The sequence below is a fragment of the Silurus aristotelis genome (genome assembly GCF_946808225.1).
Source record: "Silurus aristotelis genome assembly, chromosome: 27".
Classification (NCBI taxonomy): Eukaryota; Metazoa; Chordata; class Actinopteri; order Siluriformes; family Siluridae; genus Silurus; species Silurus aristotelis.
This window is the reverse complement of record NC_139600.1, coordinates 2,140,969-2,159,442: the sequence shown is the minus strand read 5'-3', so window position 1 is coordinate 2,159,442 and position 18,474 is coordinate 2,140,969. Positions and strand designations below refer to the sequence as shown.

Sequence of the window (18,474 nt, the reverse complement as noted above, 5' to 3'; positions counted from 1 at the left end):
ATGGACACTTTAACGAAAATCACATTGGGACATTTAAACAACTGGACTCTATAATTATCCGTCATATATGCAGCTGCATCCCAATAACTGAATGTCATTATTTCAGTAATTCAACTCAAATTGTGAAACTCGTCTATTGAATAAATTTGATGCACACATACTGAAGTAGTTTAAGTCTTTGGTTCTTTTAAACTGATAATTTTGGCTCACATTTAACAAAAACCTATCAATTCACTATCTCAAGTGATAAGGGAAACAGCTAGAAAAGTACTTGGGGTGTGACATCTGGAAAGTGAAAGGGAGACAAAGAGATATGATGGTGGAATGAGGAAGTGCAGAAAACAGCATTGTGATCGGCAGAGCGATTCGAAAAGTAGGCAGGAGAACAAGGAGATGCGGCAGCAGGTGAAGAGGGATGTGGCAAAAGCCAAGGAAAAGGCATATGAGGGGCTGTAGGAGAAGTTGGACACTGAAGAAGGAGAAAAGGATTTGTAGTGATTGACCAGGCAGAGGAACCGAGCTGGGAAGGATGTGCTGCAAGTTAGAGTAATAAAGGATAAAGATGGAAATGTGTTGAAGAGTGTGTTGAGAAGATGGAGGGAGTATTTTGAGCAACTGATTAATGAGGAAAATGAGAGAGAGATAAGGTTGGATGGTGTGGAAATGGTGAAACAGGAAGTGGATAGGATGAGTAAAGAGGAAGTGAGAGCAGCTTTTCAGAGGATGAAGAGTGGAAAGTCGGTTTGACCAGATGACATACCGGTAGAAGCTTTGAGATATTTAGGAGAGATGCAGTGAAGTTTTAAATACGATGGTTTAACAAAATTTTGGAACATGAGAGGATGCCTAAGGAATGAAGAAGCAGTTTGCTGGTACCGATCTTTGAGAATAAGGGAGATGTGGTATTGTATGAGGAAGTCTGGTATGTCAAAGAAGTTTGTGAGGGTGGTGGAGGACATGTATGAGGACAGTGTGACAGCAGTGAAGTGTGCAGTAGGAACAACAGACTGGTTCAAGCTGGAGGGTGGACTGCACCAAGGATCGGGAGCCCTTTCCTGTTTCAGTGGTGATGGACAGGTTGAAGGACGAGGTCAGACGGGAGTAGCCCTGTCTGACCTTGTCCTTCAACCTGTATATCACCACTCTTTTCCTCCTTTCTGGCAGAAAAGAGAAAGGCCAAGGAGGAGGTTTATGAATGTAGCGAGGGAAGACATACAGGTAGTCGATTTGAAAGAAGCTACCAAATTTTCATTTGGTAGATGTTTATGGGAACACTTACTGTGCAATCCATAGAAGTGTCATTGCAAATGAAGGAGACCATCATTTGCCTAAAAAAAAACAAAAGAAAAAACAGACCTAACAGAGAGAGAGATTAACAGTGTCCAAATCCACAATAGAGATGCCTTAAGGAATATAAATACAGAGGGTTTACTTGAACTATAAATGGAGCAATGATAGGAAGGGCTCATGATCCAAAGCATCCAACAACATCTGTCAAACATAGAGGTCATGTTATGGCATGATCATGTATGGCTGCCAGTGGTGGGCCGTGCATTTGGTACCTGGGCCTTCAGTGAGGACCTACCCAACGTAATTACCTCTTAATACCACAACTATCACGTCGCAATTATAGAAACCATCAATACTATACAAAAATGCAATATAACAACACGTGGAATTACAGAGAGAGCGGCATTTCACATATAGTGAAAACTATTTTACTAAAGCAAGCTCCAAACCTCCACTACAACCGCAACTGTGCCACCAACATCATCTGGAGCAGTTCAGAATTAATATTTATTGAATAACATGTCAAAAACATAAAAATGTAAATAAAATACAACCTACTCACCAGAGATGCAGACTCATAATGTGCACCGCTCCTCAGAGGCTGTAATCCAGTGGTACCGCTCGTATTCACTGGTCTGGAAGTGGAGAACAAACCCTTTCCCGGGCTAAGACACGCTAGCTAGCTTCGGATATTTAAATATGTTCGAGACCAAATCAATTTCTCTTCCTCTTTAGGCATAAAAAAAGTCTATCTCCAAAGTATTAATGTTTGCAGATTGCTACAGACGTGTTTTGCTAGTTGAACTTGGCTGTAACGGTTTCCCTCTGACCAACCAATCAGAGGACGGAAAAATGCTGACGCTATTCTGGGCCAGCTAGCTGCCCTGTGAGGCAAATTGGAAATCTGATTGGTTAAAGAAACAGACTAATTTCTCATAGAGACTAAGGAAAAAGGAATGTTCTGTCTGTGACACATGAGTTTATTTATTTGATTTGTTTTAGTCACAAAATTGTATGTAAAATATATATATTTTCTTTTGCCTAAATAGGTTTTGTAGTAAACTTTGTCATTCAGCCTAACAACAGGATGGCAAGAAGTATTGCTTTTCCAAAACATAAAACAATCAACAGCCAAGACAAATCGACAGTGAACGAGACGGTACCGATAAGCAATACACATAGCAGAATAGACACAAAAATATAACCAGAGATAATATATACATATAAATTATATATATATATATATATATATATATATATATATATATATATATATATATATATATATATATATATATAATACAGTGTGATTTTTGCCTCTACACACGAATCTCAGACAGCAAAACATCGAAGCTTTATCAGATTTAATTGTGCACAGTCCCTACAAGACCCTAAAAAAACAAAATGTGATTGGGTTTTAAAAGAGATTCTATGTTTACTTTAGAATCCAATATCTTGTAAAAAAAAAAAAAAAAGCGATTTTCCACTTCATTAGGCTTACACCAGTTTGTCACAATTTTGTTTGGGTTGTTTAGAACCAGAGCAACATTTCATTGTCTCAATGACAGAATCTGCTGCTTAACCAAGTGGCTGCTAATGTCAATTCTTTCTTTTCGGCTTCTCCCGTTAGGGGTCGCCACAGCGGATCCTCCGCACATTTGATTTGGCACATGTTTTACGCTGGATGCCCTTCCTAACGCAACCCTCCCCAATTTATCCGGGCTTGGGACCGGCACTAAGAGTGGCTGGGGATGGTTCCCTGACCGGGAATCGAACCCGGGTCGCAGCGGTGGGAGCGCTGCATCTTAACCACTAGACCACCAGGGGACCTGGCTGCTAATGTCAATGATTTGCATATTTATAGTAATGACTGGCAGTGGCATTTACATTACCCAATACCTGTCCTGAGCTCATTTAGAGAAGCATGACTCACAGCAAACCCAAAGTAATATGCAAAGTGACTTTAATGTAAATAGTGCCCTGTGATTAAATGGCGTCCCAGGTGGGATAAATTTGTTGCTTTAAAAACAGATATTAAAATGCTGTTCTATAACTGTAATGTTTTGTAAGAGATTCCTAAACCTCCTAATATACAAAATGCACCTGCACCTTTTGATTGTACAGTAGTGGGTGTGTCATATCATCATATACAAATTTTCACAGGTAGTGTGATGTTAGGCCATTTAGTATTTTATATGTGAGTGGTTAACTTTTGTAATGAATGCAAGACCTGATTGGGAGCCAATCTAGCATGAATAAGATATGGGTGTTTGTTTGTTTGTTTGTTTAACCTTTATTTTTACAGGCAAGTCGTTAAGAACAGGTTCTTGTTTACAATGGTGGCCTGACAAGTGGAATAACCACTTAGGGAAAGGGAAGTAGGGCTAAATCAAAACATAAAAAAAAAAAATACATACAAAATTAACAATTACATAAATACACTTTTAAACAAAATTATGTAGAAAAACAACTGCATATATCCATGAACAAATATGATATATTTTTAAAGGTTGAAATTGGAATGAATTTATCCAGTTTGAGGGTATTTTGCAAAGCATTCCAGTCGCGAGCAGCAGCAGATTGAAAAGATGCAAGACCAAATGCAGAGTTGGTTTAAGGAATGCTTAATTGAAAACGAAGTGAGGACCGGGTGTTATATGTGACAGGCTTTAGCTGCAGCAAGTGACCTAAGTAAGGAGGTGAGTGGCCGAGAAGGGTCTTATAAATGAACGTGAACCAGTGAATTTTACGGCGATTGTGAAGGGAGGGCCAGTTAACAGATGAATATAAAGCACAGTGGTGTGTATTGAAAGGAGCATTTGTGGCAAACCTGATAGCAGAATGGTAAAGAGCATCAAGTTTTGATAGGGTGGACTTACAAGCAACCCTATATATAGTGTCTCCATAATCTAACATGGGTAGAATGGTCATTTGAATAAGAATAAGTTTGGCAGAAGTGGTGAAGGAAGAGCGGTTTCTGTAAAAGAAACCAAGCTTGGCTTTGACCTTAGATCGCAGCTTTGATATGTGGATAGAGAAAGAAAGTGAAGTTTCCAACCAGATGCCCAAGTAGTTATAAGCAGTGACTTGTTCTAAAATATCCCCCTTGCAGGTGGCGATGTTAAGGGCAGGAGGAGGCGTAGTACCCCTACGGCAAAACCACATGCTTTTTGTTTTGGAGGTATTGAGAGTGAGTTTGAGTTGTGTAAAAGACTGCTGTAGTTGGTGAAAGCTATGTTGCAGGGTAGCTTGAACAGCATCAGGGGAGGGACCTATGGCATAAAGGATTGTATCATCAGCATATAAGTGAATGAGTGAATTACCAACTGCCTGGGGAATGTTATTAATATAAATTGAGAAAAGTGTGGGACCAAGGATGGAGCCTTGTGGGACACCCCTTGTGACCGGGAGAGAATGGGAGAAAAGGTTTTCAAATCTTACACATTGAACACGTTGAGAAAGATAATTTGAGAACCAAACAAGTGAGTGATCAGTGACACCAATGCTGCGGAGTCTGTGGATAAGTGTGTTGTGGTCCACCGAGTCAAAAGCTTTTGCAAGATCAATGAATATAGCAGCACAGTTTTGTTTGTTATCTAATGTAGATGAGCACTTTAGTGGTAGCTGTAACACAACCATTCCCTGATCGGAAGCCAGACTGTGCCCCGGAGATGATACCGTTCACATTAAGATAATTAATTAATTATTTATTGACAAGGTTTTCCAGAATTTTAGACACACATGGTAAGATAGAAATTGGCCTGTAATTATTCAGGTCAGCCTGATCACCGCCCTTATAGAGAGGAAGCACAACCACTTCTTTCCAAGCAGGTGGAATCTCGGCTGTATAGAGGGAGAGGTTAATGAGGGCTGTTAATGGAGCCGCAATGACAGGGGCAGCAATTTGAATAAAAAAAGCGTCAAGATCATCTGACCCAGATGCTTTATTGGGGTCCAGAGCAGTCAGTTCCTTCAAGACTTCCCCCACTAAAACAGGCCGGATGGAAAAACTGTAAGGAGGTGCTAAAAGGTCGCAGGTATTAGAGGCTGCAGGGGCTGTAGAAATAGGGTTTAATGTCTTTGAAACAAAGCCAGCATTTATGAAGTGGTGATTAAAAGCTTTAGCCATGGAGTTTTTCATTAGTGACAACTATGTCATCCAATTTTAGGGACAATGGTATGGTCCGGGGTTATTTTTCAAGTTTTTTTTTACCGTATTCCAAAATGCTTTTGGATTCGCACCACAAAGTGTGAGCTGTTTTTTAAAAAAGCCAGCTTTAGCCTTCCTCACTGCTTGTGTAGCCTTGTTCCTGATTTGATGAAATAAAATGTTGTCTTTAACAGAGTGTGTCTTGCGTGCTTTGCGCCAGGCTGTATTTTTTTGCTGAAGCAGAACCACTAGATCACGATTTATCCACGGGCTGTTGCGTTTTTTTATACGCATCTTTTTGTTTGGGGCATGTTTGTTGATTACAGCAGTTAAAAGATCTTTAAACAACAACCATGCATCATTCACTGTAGGAATCAGACTGACTCTCTACCAACTTACATGATTCAAATCATGTAAGAAGGCTTGAGCATCAAAATTTTTCAGAATACGTTTAGTAGCGATTACGACAGGTTGTTTGACAGAAGTTGTTTTCTAGCACAGGCATTGAAACAGTGGTCGCTGAGATCATTGCAAAAAACACCCGAAAGGTACATGTGTGGGGCGTTTGTAAACACAACATCTATCAATGTGGCGTTGTCACAACCTTTTGGGTTATATCTAGTAGGTAGGTTTATGATTTGATGAAGGTTTAAGCAATCAAATTGTTGTACAACTTTCTTAGGGGGTTTAAGAATGTCCCAGTTTAGATCACCAAGTATGATCAACTCGGACCTAGTGAAAGGTGCAAGAGCATTGCTCAAGGCCTCTAGGGTACATGCTGGTGCAGATGGAGGGCGGTAGCAGCCAGCCACAGATAAAGAAAAACTGTTTGATAATTTCATGTTAAGAACAAGAAGATCATACTGTTTGGGTATAGACTTTGCCAGGGCTATACTACATTGAAGATATTCTTTAGTGAAAATTGCCACCCCCCCACCCTTAGATGACCTATCCTGCCGAAACAGGTTGTAACCAAATAGATACAGGTCAGGATAGAGAATAGAGTTATGCAACCATGTCTCAGTAATTACTAAAACGTCGGGGTTAGAACTCTCAACCCATACTTTAAGCAGGTCCAGTTTAGGTAATATGCTTCTTGCGTTTACATGCAAAAACCCAAGGTTATGGCGATTACAAAAAAAAAACATTTTATTTGAGGCCACATGATCTGTAGGGAAAACAACACCAGAAAGAACATCAGAAGAAGAGCCAGGGTGGACATGAACATTACCAGAGATCACAAGCAGTAATATAATTAAGGCCCGACAGAACACAGCTGATGTACTACAGTAATGTTCATTTGACATTTCAGTTGTATGCAGTTTGTTGGGTAATGCAATAATTTTAATGAGCTTTCTCATAATAAAACATGACAGCAGAGCCGGAGTGATGGAAAATCTGTCAGGCATTAACCCAAAAGTCCGTAATATCATTATAGAGGCAGAGTCTCGATCATTTGAATAGACTTTGTCTGTTTTACTGCCTAAATAAGCAAGGCCATTATGTTTGATTGCACATGAAGTAACGCAAGGAACTGAGAGACATGAAAAAAGTGCGGAGAGAATGCAAAATAGTTTGAGTATATCCATGGTTCCACAGAGAACAGAGAAAGACAAAAAGCCAATAAAAAGACCTTATTCCAGAGTGGCATGCACTTACTTCGATGCAATGAACTGTCAATTTTCCAGGTAGAGCGACACAGCTAACCAGCTAGGCATCCATATTTGCATGCAGTTAGCTAATGTTCTTAGCTCCCGAATATTGGCCTTAAACCAGGTGGAGTAGGCTGAGATCCTCACACAGCAAACAGGTAGACAACAGACCAGGTGGAGTAGGCTGAGATCCTCACACAGCAAGCAGGTAGACAACAGACCAGGTGGAGTAGGCTGAGATCCTCACACAGCAAGCACGTAGACAACAGACCAGGTGGAGTAGGCTGAGATCCTCACACAGCAAGCAGGTAGACAACAAAAATCCAATGAAAAGACCTTATTCCAGAGTTTCGTGCACTTACTTCGATGCAATGATGATGGGCTCATATCTTCATAGGTTCTAGGAAAGACTCCTGCTGCTGCATCCTGGACTAAGTGGAGCTTGTTTGTTCACTTACTAGAACATCCTGACATTTAATAATCCATTAGAGATTCCAAAACTACTTTTGCTAAATCCTGAAATGACTTCATATTTCTTATCTTAGCAATATTTCTGAAATTAAAGAAGGCTATCATAGTAATATAATCTGCTTAACCTCCGCCTTAAGCAGTCCTTGTCTAATACCTTCATTAACATTGTTAAGCTGATTTCACTCAACTGGTTTTGCTGAAATATACAACTGTGTATCGGCAGGAAACTAACACCATGGAAGCTAATACCATGTTCACTAATAATTTCACCCAGAGGCAGCATATATAAAGATAAAAGCAGTGGGCCTAAGACAGATCTTTGCAGAACACCAAACTTTACCTCAGTAAGTTTAGAGAGCTCATCATTTACATTAACAAACTGATAACAATCAGTCAAATAAGACCTGAGCCAGGAAAGAGCTGCTCTCTTTATTCCAACAACACAAGTAAGCCAATAGCAGGTCATTTACCACTTTAACCAGCACCGTCTCTGTGCTATGATGAGGCCTAAAATCCTGAATGATACATTTCACAATTTTTCCTATGTAGATCTGAGCAGAACTGCTGTGCTACAACCTCTTCCAAAATCTTGGAGATAAAGTGAAGGATAGATGTTGGCCTGTAGTTGAACTGTTTAACATTAATAATATGGATTTTTTGCCCAATATTTTCAATCTTGTCAAATTTATGAAATCATCACTGCTGCATACTTATGGTGTGACTAATAACCTAGGGTTTCTATTACCAGTTAAATAAACTATATTGCCAAAAGAATTCACAAGTACGGTATGTGATTTTTGAGCATTGCATTTCACATTTAGTCCCAATTTGCTCTTATAATTCCCTCCACTCTTCTGTGAAGATGTTCCACTAGATTTTGGAGTGTGCTTAATATTTGTGTTCAGCCACAAGGGTCTTACAAAAAGCAGGTACTGATGTAGGTGAGGAGACCTGGGGTGCTGTTCACATTCATCCCAAAGGTGCTCAGTAGGGATGAGATCAGAGCTCTACAGCATACCAAGCTCTTTCTCTGTAAATCAGATCTTCAAGGAGCTCACTTTGTGCAGAGGGTCAATGCTGTGCTGGAACAGGTTTGGGTATTCAGGTTCAAGTGAATGCAAAATTGTATTATAGCGCATCTAAAGACGTTCTGTACAATTGAGCGCCTCCTGCATTGTGGCAACAGTTTGGAAAAGAAGCACGCATAGAAGGAAAGGTCAGGTGACCCAGTGTTTTTTTTGGCAATATAGTGTATGTTGCTGTAGCAGCACAAAGAGCTTTTCTATAGCGCAGAAGACACTCCTTTCCTGCTCTTTGAAATACAACCTAATTATTTTGACACCATTTAAATAGTAAATTTTGAGTGGCAAGCTGTCATGGGAAATAACAAGCATCCACTCTGTGATTGGCTCTCAGTCACTTTTGTCATCTTGGGTTTTACACAATATAGATAAATTGATGCATTCTGTAGTTAAATTGCAAGTAACCTGCTCTGTATTCGACACTGTGATTCTGTCGCTGGATTGAGAACACGCCACATCTGCTACCTGCACACACAGGTGAGGAATTACTTCATTTCCTCCTCAATCATGTAGAATCAACTGACTCAATAATGATATATAGATGCAATCGTCCCTTAAGTGTGAAATGTAAAGATTATTTCTATTTATGTGCCACGTACAAGTTATACAATATATATTTTTTAAATATATACATTTTAAATTCATTAGAAACATGTAAATGTTTAAATTATATAATTATTCAGGTTTCTTTAATTTATAATCAATTATGTAAAAAATATATATAGTTTATATTTTGAAAAGAAATCTTTATTTACATCTTCATTTTTTTTATGTGGCCTTCACTGAATGTTTTTCAATTTTCTTACTGAAATTATGATTTTATCTACTTTTAAAATCAAATTGAATAAATATCTATTGATTTTAGGTTCTAACCAGCACAATGGACTGGAGGGTTGTTCTGACCGTTTTGTCTCTGATTGGTACGTGTTCTCTTTTTCCTTTATTTACTCTTTTTTTTTTTTTTTTATTCCGAATAAATTAATGCTGTTATCCTCCTCATATAGAACTTTCTCAGGCTCTCTCTCAGCTGTATTGTGTAGCAAAACTATGTGTGTTATAGAGCACCATTATAAGTAATTTAATCTGGAACTTGACGTTGAGAGAAACATTTCAACAACTTGAAATTCTTTTGTCAGAAAGCAGTTATTATTTCTCATTTCACCTCACACACACATCTGCTTGGGTATGTAGCCCGACTAAGAATGCCGGTTTGACAGTTAATGTCAACTTGTTAGTAAGAGAGAGAACTTGGATTCATGTTCACACAACATGGTAGTGGTAACTCATAGTGGCTTAACTGGATAAATCATATTTCTTAGGGGCTGTGACTGTGACTGTGATCATTAACCTACAAGAACATTAGTGAGATCAGATGTTGATGATGGTGAGGAGATCTGGGGTTCAGTTAGTGTTCCACTTCATCCCAAATGAGTTCAGGGGGGTTGAGGAGGTCAGAGCTCTTTGCAGGACACTAAAGATTTCCATTCCAACCTTCACACTAACAATCATTTCTTCATGGAATATGCTTTGGGTACAGGAGCAGCACTATATATAAATATTATAATGATATCACTGAACATAATTTTACTTTCTGTTACCATTGCAAATACTAAATCTACTTGTGTGTTGAGAACATGGCTAACCTGTGTTAGCCATGTTAGAATCTTTACGGAAATATGGTTTTAGATTAATAAAGACAGACTGATGTTAAAAACTGGTGTAAGAATTTCATGTTCATGTTGAGAAACTAATATAATTAGCGGGAATTTTTTCAAACGGAGACACCATGCTAGCAACAGCAGTTATTTGCGTGAGCTAAGATTAGCTTTATTTATAGATTTTTACTGTGTTTACTGCATATAATTAAGCAGACAGTCTGAAGCCTTTCACCATTTGTACAGGAAGAAACTTTCCATATATCGAGCAAGTACCAATCACCTGATTTCAGACAGCGGGTCCTGGCTTTTATACAAACTTCAGATTAAATGGACAAAACATGGACAAAGAATGACCTGCAGCACTAGTATTCTCATTTAGCCTCATAATCGACCGTAAAATGTTAGAGTTTCTTATTACAAAAGCAGTATTTTTAACCAATTTGGTTGATGGAAAAAGTTAGTTAGTTTCAGAGAAAATAAATCCGACAGAGCTCCCATATTGAAGCTGACTTTGACACTCAACAGCACTAAATAGTTGCTATTTTGAATGTAGAATGTTTGAATTGCTGCATACTGGTAATCAAATTTTATCTTCTTTTCTTTTTTTTTTTCTTTTTTTCAGCTACCAGTGCCACACAAAATCAGATGGCATTTAACCTTGTCTTCAGCATCAATGAAACTTTTGATGGCGCTCTATCCGATACCAGCTCTCCTGAGTTTGCAACAAAAGCTACAATCATCTACAACGAGGTCTGTTTAATTGGCGATGATGTATAGTTTATGTATACTATTTAAATCATCAAAACAAAAACGAAGATTTTGCAGCCTGAATAATTTTCACTGTAATATTAGCAGTGGTGGACAGTAATGAAGTGAATGTAATTCATTACTGTACAAAAGTAAACTATATTTTCCGCAATCAGTCATTGCTTTTTATTTATGAGCAGATAAAAAAACTTAACTGGTTGAACACGCAGCTAACGACCATTCAATGTCAAGCGCACTTTGTTTTAAACTTGTTTTGATTACCGATTGGTGGTATCTACTTATCACCGACGTACAGCACTAGATCAGTTCACATCATCCACCACTGCTTATAAGACAATATAGAGAAGACATAATACAGTCGTCCCTCACTTTTTTTTTTCACGATTTTCAATTTGGCACGTAACTATTTTGTTTTGCGAATGGACCCGATTTCAGTTCATCATAAAAAGCGTTACAAGAAACTGTAGGTTTCCGCTTAGTTATTGGTTGCAGTATCCTCTGACGTTAAAAGGGCGGAGCTGAAGACATACGTCACCAGAGTTAGCCAATGAAAATAAAGAATGCATCTTTAACTCAACCCCTTTTTTGACATCATAGGACACTTCAACCAATAAACAAGCAGAATATTCTTGCAAATGTTTTCTGTGTGTGTTTAAAGAGTGTAGGAGGATAATTTATTGCTTAAACAATAAAAACTAAAAAAATTTTTGAATGCGTCCAATATTAACGCGGCAATTTTGGCACGTTACTACCCCGGTAAATGGGGGACGACTGTAGTATAAAAGGTGGCTTTCTGTGAAAAGGCTTTAGATTTCGAATGTCAATTCTCATCCAAAAAGTTAAGTGTGGGTATAGGATTTCATTTTCAATCAAGCAGAAACAACCTAATTCTACTGAAAACAAAGTCAATTTCATTATACGGATAAAATGATTCTTCCCGCTTGTCTTCCTATAAATATTGTGAAACTAATTACATTTACAATGAAAATGGGGGATTTGTTTGCATTTGAACATTTATCATTGTTTGCCTATAACGTACTCACTAGCTTTAATGATCTTTAGCTCCAAAATGGACAGAACAAAACTAGGCTTTATATAAACTTAATTCATTTCAACCTAATTATATTTTCCAGACTCAACCAATTTATAAAGAAGCCTCTGCAAACTTCATCCAAATGGTTATTTGTGGATTTAGGTAAGAGATAATATATAGACATTAAATTAAATTCTTATTTGATTCATTTATTTACTTTTGATCAGTCACATTTTCAACCTGTATTTAACTCTGTTTGTGTTTTAGGAACGGTTCTACTGTGACAGACTCCATACTTACATTTATTAATAATGCCAGCATCCCAACTAACACCACAATGAAAGAAATCCTTGTGAATGCAACCAACATCATAAAACTGAACATTATTACAGATTCTATAAGTGTCACTGAGATTGCTGGTCAGTATAAACTTTTAAATATATTTTATCCAACAACCTTCTACATGTGAACAAATTCTGATATTAATTGAAGCTCTCAACGTACAGCAGGAACCTGTCCGGCATCGACCGCTTTTTCGCCTGAGAGCACACCAACAAACGGTTCATCATCTTCAAACACTTCTACATCTGCACACACTTAAACTGAGAGCACTTCTACACACATTTTATCTACAAATACTTCTACATCTACACACACTCCAACTGAGGGCATATCCACAAACACTTAAACTGAAAGCACACCTACAAACTCTAATATATATTGCATTTTAATTACATTCTGTACATTTAAAAATTCAAATTTCTCTTAAACCTCTCAACTTACAATAGCAACAGACCCTCCTACAACCGAGAGGACAAACACAAGCGCTCCTGCAACCGAGAGCACAACTGCAAGAGCTCCTACAATTGAGAACACAACCACAACTACAATCGCTCCTGAAACTGAGAGCACAACTACAATGGCTTCAACAACCCAGAGCACAAGCGCTACTACAACTGAGAGGACAACTACAATCGCTCCTACAACACCTTCAGTAGTGTCTGCAGCATTTAACTTGAGCTTCAGCATGAATGAACCCTTTGTTGAAGCCCTCTCCGATCCCAACTCTCCTGAGTTTAAAATCAAAGCTGCAAGTATCATTAACACGGTATGTTTTATTGGTGATGGAAATGATGAATAATTTACTAAACTTTTTTTTTTTTAAACAAAATAAATAAACTGCTACCTGAGAAATTCCAATGTTATATGACAAGTTGAATATTTGTGTCTGTATCTGACTTACTCGTCCAAAAAGGACAGAACTAAACTGCCAATGCAGATGAGCTCAGGCTTTATGAAATGTCTATTCATTTTCAACTAATTTATATTTTACAGCTTGAAGAAATTTTTGGAGCACTCTTTTCAAACTTCGACCGAATAATAATTCTTCAGTTCAGGTGAGAAATAATATTACTACACTACTCTAAAGACTTTTTTCTTTACTTTAATGATTTATAGATTCAACCTGTAATTAACTATCATTGTGTTTATAGGATTAGGGTTATAGGTTTTACTGTGGCAGACTTCACTCTTTATTTTAATAACACTGCCGGCGTCCCGACTGACACCACAATTACAGATGTCCTTGTTAACGCAGCAAACACCACAGATTTAAACATTACTGCAGATTCTATACGTGTCACTCAGGTTCCTGGTCAGTATGCACCTTACAATAAACTGCTTTTTAATAACATTCTGTACTTTTACACATTTTAATTTCACTTTAAATTCTCAACTTACAGAGGCAACAGACCCTCTTACAACTACAAGCGCTCCTACAACTGAGAGCACAACCACAACTACAAGCGCTCCTACAACCGAGAGCACAACCACAACTACAAGTGCTCCTACAACCGAGAGCACAACCACAAGTGCTACTACAACCCAGAGCACAACCACAACTACAAGCGCTCCTACAACCGAGAGCACAACCACAACTACAAGCGCTCATACAACTAAGAGCACAAACACAACTACAAGCGCTCCTACAACCGAGAGTACAACCACAAGTGCTACTACAACCGAGAGCACAACCACAACTACAAGCGCTCCTACAACCGAGAGCACAACCACAACTACAAGCACTCCAACAACCAAGAGCACAACCACAAATACAAGCGCTCCTACAACCGAGAGCAAAAACACAACTACAAGCGCTCCTACAACCGAGAGTACAACCACAGGTGCTACTACAACCGAGAGCACAACCACAACTGCAAGTGCTCCTACAACCGAAAGCACAACCACAACTACAAGCGCTCCTACAACCGAAAGCACAACCACAACTACAAGCGTTCCTGCAACCGAGAGCAAAACCACAAGTGCTACTACAACCGAGAGCACAACCACAACTACAAGCGCTTCTACAACCGAGAGCACAACCACAACTACAAGCGCTCCTACAGCCGAGAGCACAAGTACAAGTGCTCCAACGACTGAGAGCACAAGTATAAGCGCTCCAACAAATGAGGGCACGACCACAACTACAAGCGCTACTACAACCGAGAGCACAACCACAAGCGCTCCTGCACCTGAAAGCACAACCACAACTACAATCGCTCCTACAACACTTTCAGTAGTGTCTGCAGCATTTAACTTGACCTTCAGCATGAATGAACCCTTTGTTGAAGCTCTATCCGATCCCAACTCTCCTGAGTTTAAAATCAAAGCTGCAAGTATCACTAACACGGTATGTTTTATTGGCTTTTGGAAATGATGAATAATTTACAAAACATTTTAATTTTAAACATAATATATAAACTACTACCTGAAAAATTCCACTGCCATATGACAAGTTGAATATTTGTGTCTGTATCTGACTTACTCGTCCAAAAAGGACAGAACTAAACTGCCAATGCAGATGAGCTCAGGCTTTATGAAATGTCTATTCATTTTCAATTAATTATATTTTACAGCTTAAAGAAATTTTTGGAGCACTCTTTTCAAACTTCGACCGAATAATAATTCTTCAGTTCAGGTGAGAAATAATATTACTACACTACTCTAAAGACTTTTTTCTTTACTTTAATGATTTATAGATTCAACCTGTAATTAACTATCATTGTGTTTATAGGATTAGGGTTATAGGTTTTACTGTGGCAGACTTCACTCTTTATTTTAATAACACTGCCGGCGTCCCGAATGACACCACAATTACAGATGTCCTTGTTAACGCAGCAAACACCACAGATTTAAACATTACTGCAGATTCTATACGTGTCACTCAGGTTCCTGGTCAGTATGCACCTTACAATTAATTGCTTTTTAAAAATATTCTGTACTTTTACACATTTTAATTTCACTTTAAATTCTCAACTTACAGTGGCAACAGACTCTCCTACAACTACAAGCGCTCCTACAACCGAAAGCACAACTACAAGCGCTCCTACAACCGAAATCACAACCACAACTACAAGTGCTCCTACAACTGAGAGCACAAGTATAAGCACTCCAACGACTGAGCGCACAACCACAACTACAAGGGCTCCTACAACCGAGAGCACAACCACAACTACAAGCGCTCCTACAACCGAGAGCACAACCACAAGTGCTACTACAACCGAGAGCACAACCACAAGTGCTACTACAACCGAGAGCACAACCACAACTACAAGCGCTCCTACAACAGAGAGCACAACCACAACTACAAGTGCTCCTACAACCGAGAGCACAAACACAACTACAAGCGCTCCTACAACCCAGAGCACAACCACAAGTGCTTCTACAACCGAGAGCACAACCACAACTACAAGCGCTTCTACAACCGAGAGCAGAACCACAACTACAAGCGCTCCTACAGCCGAGAGCACAAGTACAAGTGCTCCAACGTCTGAGAGCACAAGTATAAGCGCTCCAACAAATGAGGGCACGACCACAACTACAAGCGCTACTACAACCGAGAGCACAACCACAACTACAAGTGCTCCTACAACCGAGAGCACAAACACAACTACAAGCGCTCCTACAACCGAGAGCACAACCACAAGTGCTTCTACAACCGAGAGCACAACCACAACTACAAGCGCTTCTACAACCGAGAGCAGAACCACAACTACAAGCGCTCCTACAGCCGAGAGCACAAGTACAAGTGCTCCAACGACTGAGAGCACAAGTATAAGCGCTCCAACAAATGAGGGCACGACCACAACTACAAGCGCTACTACAACCGAGAGCACAACCACAAGCGCTCCTGCACCTGAGAGCACAACCACAACTACAATCGCTCCTACAACACCTTCAGTAGTGTCTGCAGCATTTAACTTGACCTTCAGCATGAATGAACCCTTTGTTGAAGCCCTCTCCGATCCCAACTCTCCTGAGTTTAAAATCAAAGCTGCAAGTATCACTAACACGGTATGTTTTATTGGCTTTTGGAAATGATGAATAATTTACAAAACATTTTAATTTTAAACATAATATATAAACTACTACCTGAAAAATTCCACTGCCATATGACAAGTTGAATATTTGTGTCTGTATCTGACTTACTCGTCCAAAAAGGACAGAACTAAACTGCCAATGCAGATGAGCTCAGGCTTTATGAAATGTCTATTCATTTTCAATTAATTATATTTTACAGCTTGAAGAAATTTTTGGAGCACTCTTTTCAAACTTCGACCGAATAATAATTCTTCAATTCAGGTGAGAAATAATATTACTACACTACTCTAAAGACTTTTTTCTTTACTTTAATGATTTATAGATTCAACCTGCAATTAACTATCATTGTGTTTATAGGATTAGGGTTATAGGTTTTACTGTGGCAGACTTCACTCTTTATTTTAATAACACTGCCGGCGTCCCGACTGAGACCACAATTACAGATGTCCTTGTTAACGCAGCAAACACCACAGATTTAAACATTACTGCAGATTCTATACGTGTCACTCAGGTTCCTGGTCAGTATGCACCTTACAATTAATTGCTTTTTAATAATATTCTGTACTTTTACACATTTTAATTTCACTTTAAATTCTCAACTTACAGTGGCAACAGACCCTCCTACAACTACAAGCGCTCCTACAACCGAAAGCACAACTACAAGCGCTCCTACAACCGAAATCACAACCACAACTACAAGTGCTCCTACAACTGAGAGCACAAGTATAAGCACTCCAACGACTGAGCGCACAACCACAACTACAAGCGCTCCTACAACCGAGAGCACAACCACAAGTGCTACTACAACCCAGAGCACAACCACAACTACAAGCGATCTTACAACCGAAAGCACAACCACAATTACAAGTGCTCCTACAACTGAGAGCACAAGGATAAGCACTCCAACGACTGAGCGCACAACCACAACTACAAGCGCTCCTACAACCGAGAGCACAAACACAACTACAAGCGCTCCTACAACCGAGAGCACAACCACAAGTGCTACTACAACCGAGAGCACAACCACAACTACAAGCGCTCCTACGACCGAGAGCACAACCACAACTACAAGCGCTCCTACAACCGAGAGCACAAACACAACTACAAGCGCTCCTACAACCGAGAGCACAACCACAAGTGCTACTACAACCGAGAGCACAACCACAACTACAAGCGCTTCTACAACCGAGAGCACAACCACAACTACAAGCGCTCCTACAGCCGAGAGCACAAGTACAAGTGCTCCAACGACTGAGAGCACAAGTATAAGCGCTCCAACAAATGAGGGCACGACCACAACTACAAGCGCTACTACAACCGAGAGCACAACCACAAGCGCTCCTGCACCTGAGAGCACAACCACAACTACAATCGCTCCTACAACACCTTCAGTAGTGTCTGCAGCATTTAACTTGACCTTCAGCATGAATGAACCCTTTGTTGAAGCCCTCTCCGATCCCAACTCTCCTGAGTTTAAAATCAAAGCTGCAAGTATCATTAACACGGTATGTTTTATTGGCTTTTGGAAATGATGAATAATTTACAAAACATTTTAATTTTAAACATAATATATAAACTACTACCTGAAAAATTACAATGCCATATGACAAGTTGAATATTTGTGTCTGTATCTGACTTACTCGTCCAAAAAGGACAGAACTAAACTGCCAATGCAGATGAGCTCAGGCTTTATGAAATGTCTATTCATTTTCAATTAATTATATTTTACAGCTTGAAGAAATTTTTGGAGCACTCTTTTCAAACTTCGACCGAATAATAATTCTTCAATTCAGGTGAGAAATAATATTACTACACTACTCTAAAGACTTTTTTCTTCACTTTAATGATTTATAGATTCAACCTGTAATTAACTATCATTGTGTTTATAGGATTAGGGTTATAGGTTTTACTGTGGCAGACTTCACTCTTTATTTTAATAACACTGCCGGCGTCCCGACTGACACCACAATTACAGATGTCCTTGTTAACG

General features: G+C 39.1%; 1 protein-coding gene and 1 long non-coding RNA gene across 2 annotated transcripts; one reads left to right on the top strand and one right to left on the bottom strand.

The window, feature by feature from the left end:
- Window positions 1-5,683: 5,683 nt before the first annotated feature.
- On the bottom strand, window positions 5,684-6,571 carry LOC310721135. Its single transcript, XR_014531945.1, has 2 exons — window positions 6,425-6,571; window positions 5,684-6,378 (listed from the first exon to the last, which is right to left on the bottom strand). It is a non-coding gene; the product is annotated as an uncharacterized lncRNA (long non-coding RNA).
- Window positions 6,572-8,964: 2,393 nt separating this feature from the next.
- LOC310721554 (uncharacterized protein) lies at window positions 8,965-18,220 on the top strand (the record flags this gene model as incomplete). The annotated part of the gene is made up of 8 exons (XM_083533338.1): window positions 8,965-9,122; window positions 9,511-9,565; window positions 10,926-11,053; window positions 12,205-12,266; window positions 12,372-12,523; window positions 12,611-12,664; window positions 17,091-17,135; window positions 18,216-18,220. The coding sequence occupies exons 2-8, from the start codon at window positions 9,526-9,528 to the stop codon at window positions 18,218-18,220; spliced, it is 486 nt and encodes a 161-aa protein (XP_083389464.1). The 5' UTR covers window positions 8,965-9,122; window positions 9,511-9,525.
- Window positions 18,221-18,474: the final 254 nt, after the last annotated feature.